Source organism: Rosa rugosa, chromosome 7 (genome assembly GCF_958449725.1).
Source record: "Rosa rugosa chromosome 7, drRosRugo1.1, whole genome shotgun sequence".
Taxonomy (NCBI): Eukaryota; Viridiplantae; Streptophyta; class Magnoliopsida; order Rosales; family Rosaceae; genus Rosa; species Rosa rugosa.
In genome coordinates, this window is record NC_084826.1 from 3,304,235 (window position 1) to 3,313,890 (window position 9,656).

Genomic DNA, 9,656 nt, shown 5'->3' on the forward strand with positions numbered 1-9,656 from the left:
CATTATCCACTTGTTTAAGCAATCCATCATTGCTTAATTCATGGCCAGTTCTTCAAATTAACCACCAAATTCATTTAATTAGGAGGAATGCTAATGCAGCTGCTGAATGGTCACTAATTCTAATTGTTTCCAACTGTCACCACAGGCAGCCCTACATGGATAAACAATATTAGGGTTTCTCAGCGAAAACCCTAATATGCATTGCAGATAAGGAACCTTGATTATCCCATAGTAATAAACTATATTAAGTACTACTACAACCTCTTAATTTAGTGGACAAATTATCAAGACAAACATCGTAAAAGGTGTTGCCCTTTCCCACTCCTATACAATATATAAAGCTGATTTAACATTTTGATCATCGAGTATGGAGCCTTGAATACACTCTCGAGTACGCTGGTTCTAAACATTGAAGTGATTGAACTCTTAGATCTTATGAGGATATACGCACATACGTACATTGCTTGTATAACCTTCCTAGCTAATTTCCTGTATACTTAACACATGTTAGGAGCAAAAGAGAGCTTGGACTGAGCGAGATCAAACAAGAATCTATAACCCATCTGCTGGTAAACACCTACTACGTTTGGAGCACCTTCCTTTAAGACCATGCAAAACTGATGCTCATCCGGGAAGATCTTAAAAGCATCCTGCAGATCTAAACTAGCCCCACCTAGGAACTGTATAGCAACTTTTGGGAAAACGATGCTAGAGATATTAGTCGGAAGATCGTAACACAAATCGTAAACACTAGGATAAACTATCTTGGGCTCTTTCCAACCATAAGTCTCTGCAAAGTACCTCACAAGGCCGTCTTGCAGACCATAGTAGGCGTCCTCAACAAACCAGGTGGTTGGTTCTCCTGTGTCCAAGAGCACAAGCTTTGCTCTAGAGCTGGTTTCTGGCATGATGTACACGACATCTCCGTTTACAGTTATGGTGGTCAAGTTGAGGTAATTGTAGTACTCGTGGCCGGAGATTGGAGTAGTTTGTACATTTGTAGCACTAGCATCAATAAAGGCATCAGAGCCGAAGTTGAGGGTTGGCTGGCCGGAGTGTGAATCAGACCGGCCGGGAAGGCAGTAAGAGAAACGGTCGGAGCCTAGTTGGCTTACAATGCTGGAAGGGTGCCCTTTTCCTAACCCTATCATCCCTCCGATAGGGTTGTACCCCCAACCCCCATCGAAGTCCACCATGGAGCGGATCCCACAGCCGAATGCAATTAGATTAGTTGAAGAGGAGGAGGAGAGGGGAGACAACAAATGGAACTCGTCGATTCCATATATGCCCATGCTATAGTAATACCCAGCGTCGTAAAAACACGACGATCCAGCACCGGCCGATAGATGAGCGAGAGGTGGCGAGCAGATGGTGCTGTTGGTTGGAGGAAGAAGTTGGAAAGTGGTGGACTTCTTGGGGTCAAAGTTGGAAAATGGGGGTGAAACGTTGAAGCATTTTTGGCAATCAACTGACTGAACCCAAGTGAATGGAAAGAGGGTGTCCAAAGCAAGGTTGATGGTGAGTGGAGGACTCCCAATGTGGGCGCTTACGTAGACCATGCCGGACGGGAGAGCAGGGAAGACTATGCCTGGATCAAGATTAAGGGGTCGAGCTTTTGCGGTTTGGGAGTGGAGCTTTTGACGAAGTTTGTATCTGAAAGCACTAGTACTCGTGTTGGTCAATCTCGTTGATATAGTGAAACTCTGAGCTTGGGCCATCGGTGGAGAAGTACCACCGGCGGCAAATATCATGAAAATGACCACAAGAAAAAGAGATACAAAAGACATTTTAGATTGAAAGATGAATGTAAAAGATGTAGAGAAATGAAAAGCGTACGTTTGGTATAAAATGTAAGGAAAGACTAGCTAGTTTGTGAAGAAAGTAAGAAAGATCCATGCCATCCGAATGAATCAGCTGCAAGCTAGCTACTAGTAAACTTACCCAACGTGGGAATGGTTCATACTTAGGCAACCTACTTCTAGTTGGTAGCCACTATTTTACTCTAGTTTGAAAACATATTTTGCATGCACTAACTGCATTACGATTCTATTTTACTGACATGACCCGCCTCGGCTTGGTGGCTACTGACTCTCTAGTTACTTTAATGGCATATACTTACTACGATACTAACATAATTCATGTAGCTGGCTAGTGTTGCTTATGTAAACAAGTGCATGTAATACAGTAGAGAACTAAAGCTGTTTTCAGTTTCAGTGGGTAAAAGATAACAAAATCACTGTAAAAATTGATGCCCTTTTCTAAGCCGATGTAACAATGATAATCGAATTTGGGGCCTTATAAATTCAAAATTGAATACTCTGGAGTACACTGGTTCTAACATACATATCACTACACTGAACTCTCAGATCTCAAGTTCACTGAGAACTATAATGTCAAACTGTCAATTTATCAGGATATACACAGCTTATAAAATCCAAAAGCTCGTAAAATAATCACACGCTGAATTTAAGTCCTGCATTTCTAGATATTATACATGACTTACAAACTTTTTTCACATTTTGCTTGACTCATTGCCATTGAGTGTTGTTCCGTTCAGTTGGTGAGCCGGGAACAAAGGGAACAAAACCCCGACCACCAAATACTGGACGCATGAAAGCATTATCAAACTTACGCCAGTAGCGATGTACAGTGTGTGTTGGAGTCGTCAGAAGATCACGTATGCTGGCTGGACGACGCACCTCATGACCGCTCAGATCAGCTTCAGAATCCTGCCCAAGAAGTGGAACAATGACTGATTTTGGAGAGGGTGGGTCTGACATAATGCTGTTTGTGCTGGTCAATTGTTTATGAGGCAGCAATAATCTAATAAGAGGTTTCGTCAACAAACCAAACACCTGAACAGAATAGAGTAATAAGAGTCATTACCAAATCCAACAAACTAGACATGTACGTGGAACAGCAGTAATATGAAGATGAAACTAATATAGATGCTGTTAGCAGTTGGAAACCACTTTTGACTAAAGAAGAGCTGGAAAGACTAGTAAGCCTTTGGTAGACCAAAAAACTCATCATGATTAAACAGCTACATTAGCTGTATGTATTAGGGTCTGACATAATGCTGTATGTCTTCTACTTGCTTTTTAATGCAAACCTAATCTGCTGTCCAGAAAACAGATAAACCTTTGGCATAGCAAGTACCGAAGTAATCCCACGACACAGGGAAATAAATAAAAAAAAAAAAAGAGAAAAAAAAAAAAGAATGTTGAAACAATGTTTGCGAGTTTATGAGAAAGAACAGTTTGAGAGTCCAAAACAACGTCAAGTCAAAATACACAATATAGGGAGCAGCTGCCTTACCACTGTGCTGACAAGAACAACACTTATTGTGCTAGTGATCATGATTGCATTTGGTCGCAATTGAGTGTGACCAGATCTTGTAAACTGCATTCAAAATAAAATTTTATTAGATAAGATATAAGCGCTATCTTCCTTTCCTCAATCCAGCTTTCTCACACACACACAGCTGACATTTGAATAATTCTGAAATAAAGTTTACTAATGTCCACAGAAGGTCAAAAGCATTTTCCTAACACATTGTCCAAATAATGCCTTTTGAAGGTATCTCAGTCCACATACAAAGATATTTCCTTGTCCACAAATTAACCGTTTACTCCACACACACACACAAAAAAATTCCTGATCGACTCATTATGCTATATACTAAAGTTGGTAATATACTGTTCATCGGCTTAGTTCATAATAAAACTGAAGTAAATGGAGGATTGTTCCTAATAGTGGAAATTACAACACTAGATGATGCTACTTCTTTTTCACCTGCTTGGCTAAACACACGTTTGGATTTCCAATCTTTTGGAATTATAGTCGGTCATAATAATCTCTTGGAAGTATCAAGTCTGTGCACGCAAGAATAAATGGGATCTCAGATGAACATAGACCCTCTAGCTACTCTTTAATTACTAGAAGGTGCCAATAAAACGACAGACCTCGTACAATATTTTGCAAGATTATATTTGTTCTATTTTTAGTAGCCTTTTCATGGAAGGCCAATTTTTTCCCTTTCCTTAACCGACTTGGGTAAATATAAACCTACAACAACCTAAAAAGGAACATTTTCCACAACTTGCCTGATTATAAGCAAGCGCTATAGACACAGCACCTCTCATAAGACCAGCCCACCATATTACCACCTATAGTAAGAAGAAAGTGCACAATTTGTCAGTTCACTATAGCAGAAGAAAAAGAAAAAGAAAAAGAAGAAAAAGTCATTGAAAACACAAAATGCGTACTTGCTGCTGGAGGCTAATTTTCTCGCTTTGATTTTTCTTAAATAAGTTTGAGAAAAAGGATAAAGGAAAAACAAAAGCTGCTCTTCCAAGCATAACAAGACTTAGCAGTATTGAACTCACTGCCACTGATGTTCCAGGACTGCACATACAAAATCGAGCACCATATGTTAAACATCAGTTCAATGAAAGATAAAACTAAAAGAAGCACCATCTGTGAAACCAGTAGACAATTATTCTAAATCAGTTAGTTCAACGTGTGTCAATGATATTCAGATAATAATACAAATGCAAAGACAAAAGGTGCAAAATATTCTTCATAAATGTCAAAGGGCTTACCTATCACTTACAAATCTCCACTTTTCAATGTCCAAGGCATCCATACCAACATAGAGGAAGATAAAAGTCTCGCAAACAAATGACAAGGTTGCAAAAGCATGCCTAACATGTCAAAATAAATTCAAACAGTTAGTTACACAACCTTGTGAATTAGTAATTATATGGATATTGCATTAAAATGGCTTAATAGTAATCTTTAAGTCATACTTGGTCGTGACTCTTGAACTCTCTGTCACATTGTGCCAGGTGTAATGGGACATCACAATCCCACAAAAAAATACCGTGAGAATGCCACTCAAATAGAATAGCTGCAATACATATCAAATATATCATCATGATTTAGCTATATGCCTAAAGCAATCAGATCTACATAGACAATATTGAAGCTGACAAGGAGAGTGAAGAAGGACCCTGAGCCTTTTGTAAAAGTCCCAGAGTAGAAGGAAACCTTACTTCAGCCAGTATATATGAAAGGTATGCCATGAGCATCATAAGAGCGACCTCACGATCTGTTGAGTGCCTAAATATGTCAGAAAGCAAATTGTCAAGGAAAATTTTTTTTAAAAACCAAAGGTTCTTTCAACATAGAAATTTAAAGATACTGTGATATTAAATGAAATTTCTTTTGGCATAACATGTAAATCCTAACAATATACCTTGCAAAATAAAGCTTTTTGATAATGAAAGCACTTAGCAGCCCTGTCTGCAAAAGAATCAAGTTATACCAAGGAAAAACGCAATATTTTTACACTTGTCTATGGACAAAAAGAATACAGAGAGAAGCTTACAATCACTCCTAGCATGGTGCTTGCAAAAAACAAATACAAAAAGTTGCCCATAAACTTCAACGCGATTCTGGAATCAAGGTGTGTTAGATCAAAGCTCTGGATAGCATTGAAAAGCACCACAGATGTAGCATCGTTAACAACTCCCTCGCCGAATACAAGACTGTACAGTAAAGGAGTCTCATCCTGATGGAGCACCTGGACCATTGGATAAACAAATTTAGTTTGGAATCTTGGCTACTTTTAAAAGCTTGAAAGCCTCAAGACGTAAATTGATATGTGCTCTACCTGCAACGTGCATACAGAATCCGTTGCAGCAAATATTGCACCAATTGCTGCAAATTAGGAGTTTAGAATAGTGAGGAAAAAAAAAGCCAGAATTTAAATACAGTAGGGAACTAAAGAAAGTGATAATACCGAGATAATCCCCTATGTCCAGCGAACCAATGTCCAATTTCTTAAAGATTTGTGTAGCACCTGAATCAAGGAAAGACCAGTAAGCTAACTATTCAAATGTTTGTATCACACTAGTACAACTTTGACTCATAAGTCACAAATGCTATACGTACTTCACATCATGGAAACCTTATCTAGAGAGTTGTGAGACGTACCAAATGATATAATGGTGCAGGATACTAATGTACCAATAGCACCGAACATTACAATAGTAATGAAATTACGGAAAAACTGCTTCTTTTTCACCTGAAACCTGGTATAAATAGCAAAGACCAAAGCATGAATGATAAGCCCAGAGAAGAAATACTAATAATCTAATGAAGTAGTCAACAATATGAGAACAACGAGGATAAATGATAAATAATTGTGAGATAGAAATAATTGGTTTTAAGCTGCTCATAAGAATGCTCAAATTCAAAATAGTTGTGGAAGGTGCATAAGCCTTGAAATTAGTAAATCTGTACTGAAAATTTTGCAATCTCCAGTTGATTGACTATAAGTCACATCAATCAAGTCTATGGCAGTATGATACTAAAATCTAACTACACCTGTATGGATGCAGGAGTGTATGAGCACATATTTCTACATATATCTTAATTTCATCATTCAGATAAGTTCTCTTATAGTTTGCAAAGGCAAACCAGTTGAGTTAGTTTTTCTTTCTTGTCTGCCAAAGAATGCCAAACTAGCACTGAAACACAGCTCAAACTAACGCAACCAAAACAAAAAATCATGTATATATCTGTTGCACAACCCATCAACCATTATATTATCAGATGCACTTGTTAAACAACTAAAAGGGACCGAAAACTCACCCGGCATTAAAAATAATAGGTGGTAGAAGGTAAATAAAGAAAACATCTTCACTGAATACTAAAAGATGCGAACTTTTTCCTCCACTGATCAGAAGAATAACTACTCCAGTACACACCCCCTACCAAAAAAACAAAGTAAAACCAATCAAAATCTGCCAAAAGTAGCATATACTTTAAAATTCCCTTTCCTGGTGTTCTTTAACAACATTATCAGTAACCAAAAGAAGTACTCACAATCAAAAGGGCGGTGATTGACTCATTCACCCACCGATTCTCCTCAAGAAGATGCCCAATCACAATACAAGCACAAAGTAGTGCCACGAAAAGGTTCAACGAGACCACAGAGGAGTGATCAGAAGCAGATAGATTTTGCAATTTGGGTAACTTGGTCATCAACATGGCCAAATGAGAAGCCATTGTATCCTCGTCTTCAACACAACCAATATGCAATAACTTAATCACAGATTCTTCAAACGAAAACGATCCTTGTATTCACGAAATCTATGTCTCCGAACTGTCCATCTCAATAATCTTAGATTCCCAATAAACCCTATGATCTCTGCATTGAAATAAAACAGCCCAAATGTTATTCACAACAGCAAAACCAAAAATCCAAGCTTTCCTTTCTCTCACCTTCATTCTCAAAACCCTGAAATGCTCCAAGTTCAAGACTTCAAACCCAAATAGCTAACACAGCTATATACAACAACGCATTGTTTGTTTTATCAGGAAAAAAAAAAAAATCTATTCTCAGAATGTCAAACAGCAAAGAACAAACTTTCCTTCATTTTCATTTTCCTCTGTTTTCTTCGCATCCAAACAACACAGAAAAAGAATACATACATATATATGTACACGTATATATACATATATATATATATATAATATATAAATAGAAATATATGATTTTGTTAATGTAATGATAAGTGCTTACCAGAAAGGTTCGGAGAACATACATAGCAGAGCCCCCCTGTTCTGCAATTTCTCAAATATACCCAGCTGAATATCAAATTCTTCCCTGTGATTTGGGTACAATGTCAAATTCAGGCTTCTGATTCTGGGTTTTTGAAACTGAAATCTTCACAGAGAGAGAGAGAGAGAGAGAGAGTTCCAACAGAGAAGAGCTGGAACTCAAATTCTGCTTTGGGAAATATATATAAAGCTGGGAAATGAGATGAAAAGACTGGTGCTTCTTTTTGGGTCAGAAACAATGGGATTGTGGAAACCTCTGGAAGAGAATAGTGGAGACCAAAATGAGAAAGGTGGAGAGATTTAAGAAAAGAGAGAGAGGAGGCGTGTGATTGAAGAAGTGAAACAGGGGAGGAGGGAGGACCCAAAACTAAACGAGGAGGATGTTAGTGTCTGATCTGGTGCAGCCGTGTCTGGAATAGTGAGGGAGGTTGTTAGGATCTGGAGCGTTGGTTTTGGTGACTGGAATGACGTGGGGTGGATTGGACGGTTGGGAGTTGGTGCTGGAGGGTTCAGGGTTGTCTGTGGTGGAGTAACGGATTATTGTCGGTTGAGGAAGACGAAAGGCACCAAAACACAGCCACTCGTGTCGCTATTCGCCCATTAGGAAAGTACACACCCACAATTTGGATTTTTATTTTTCTATTTTGGCCTATATTAATTTCTATTTTTTTTCTACCTTACTAAATTCCAAAAAAATTGGAAATTTTTTTGTATAGTTTTTCTGTTATTAGGTAAATCGCTGAGCTAGTAAAACAGCTCATAAGTTAATATTGTTATGACAAAATTGTTATTCAGCTGAATAACAAAATAAAACGACTAAATTGTATGTAATCGACCATAAAAAAGATAATTTTGAAGATTCATCTATGCTATTTTAGGAGAAACTATTGAATCAACCTCTGATATTATTCTAGTGGTCTAACTGGCCGGTAAATTATATGTTGACAAGTATGCAAATTAAGAGGAATAGCGAGAGTATTTGAGTAAAAATTCTTTACTAACTGTGATTTGTGAGTCTAATAATCATATTAATTGTGAGACGGTTCTAACCAAGATTTTAGACCATTTTCTATGATGAACACGTCAATAAAAGCTTTTGTTACTTATGCAATGACTTGTAAATTTGGAAGAGTTCAATTTCAAATTTTGTTTGAACTCAACTTGAAATTTTCAATCTTATCCAAAAAAAAAAACTTGAAATTTTCAATCAAAATAAGTAAATGAATTAATAATTATGTGGCAAGTGCAGACAAGTTGCATGCTAGTCATAGTATGACACCTGGCTTAGATAGCTGTGTCTAAATACATCCATTTCAACAAGAACCCACATGAATCTTAATTATTTCGACGTTGACGCTTTGACACATCGACGCAAATGAATCACAGAAACTACGACTCCATATTTAGCAAGCTTATCCAAATTTATAAGGTTGCCCCTTACTTATAATAATTGATTTGTGTTGTGACAAAGACAAAATGATCATCCTAATCTTGTGCTTTGTTTGTTTTAGGTTTTGTTAATGATCGATACTAGTAATCGGATACAAATTTGAGGGGTTCAAATTCCACGTGTTATGTGGGTGGATCTAGATCTTGGTAGGGAGTGAATCTCATTTATTTATTTTGATGATTAGCCAAGTTGGCCAACTTTTTTGAAAATAACGTATCACGAAAGGTAGTGCATTATGGCGGGGATCATGTGAAAATAGCTCCAAAATATCACATAAACTATGGTTGAGAAAAATTGATATTATAATCATATAGAAGTTTTCCTCAAAACAAAGCATATCATACATAAAGTTTTCAAAAATTAATTTTATCATATTCTGAAGACTTGAATCCAATAGATAAATATGAACCATTTTAATTTGTTGTCAGTTTTGGTCTGATTAAGCGTTGGCCATAACCATAAATCCAATTTAGTTTCGGCCGTTAAAATAAAGACTTTGTCGCGGAGATATGTTCTCTCTTGTGAGTTTCAGCTTTGGCCACGGACATTAAACTTTTTGGATAATGATAATTAG

At 37.3% G+C, this 9,656-nt stretch overlaps 2 protein-coding genes across 2 annotated transcripts; both read right to left on the minus strand.

Moving 5' to 3' along the window:
- Positions 1–319: 319 nt before the first annotated feature.
- On the minus strand, positions 320–2,144 carry LOC133720298 (aspartyl protease family protein 2-like). The gene has a single exon (XM_062146554.1). It carries the CDS (start codon positions 1,785–1,787, stop codon positions 498–500), a length of 1,290 nt encoding a protein of 429 aa, XP_062002538.1. The 5' UTR covers positions 1,788–2,144; the 3' UTR covers positions 320–497.
- Positions 2,145–2,275: 131 nt separating this feature from the next.
- LOC133720297 (sodium/hydrogen exchanger 2) lies at positions 2,276–7,967 on the minus strand. Its single transcript, XM_062146553.1, has 15 exons — positions 7,595–7,967; positions 6,895–7,219; positions 6,661–6,779; positions 6,001–6,098; positions 5,807–5,866; positions 5,678–5,724; positions 5,393–5,587; positions 5,261–5,307; positions 5,058–5,124; positions 4,812–4,912; positions 4,605–4,706; positions 4,269–4,407; positions 4,107–4,169; positions 3,319–3,402; positions 2,276–2,855 (listed from the first exon to the last, which is right to left on the minus strand). Exons 2-15 carry the CDS (start codon positions 7,075–7,077, stop codon positions 2,529–2,531), a joined length of 1,632 nt encoding a protein of 543 aa, XP_062002537.1. The 5' UTR covers positions 7,078–7,219; positions 7,595–7,967; the 3' UTR covers positions 2,276–2,528.
- Between the last annotated feature and the right edge of the window lie 1,689 nt (positions 7,968–9,656).

What these genes read in the sequence shown, in the direction of transcription:
- LOC133720298 (XM_062146554.1), bottom strand. Translation starts at nt 1,787, where the DNA reads ATGTCTTTTGTATCTCTTTTTCTTGTGGTCATTTTCATGATATTTGCC.
- LOC133720297 (XM_062146553.1), bottom strand. Translation starts at nt 7,077, where the DNA reads ATGGCTTCTCATTTGGCCATGTTGATGACCAAGTTACCCAAATTGCAA. An exon ending in CTGCACCATTATATCATTTG is followed by an intron (nt 5,867 to 6,000) that starts GTACGTCTCACA and finishes TCCTTGATTCAG; the next exon opens with GTGCTACACAAATCTTTAAG. An exon ending in ATTCTGTATGCACGTTGCAG is followed by an intron (nt 5,588 to 5,677) that starts GTAGAGCACATA and finishes CCAATGGTCCAG; the next exon opens with GTGCTCCATCAGGATGAGAC.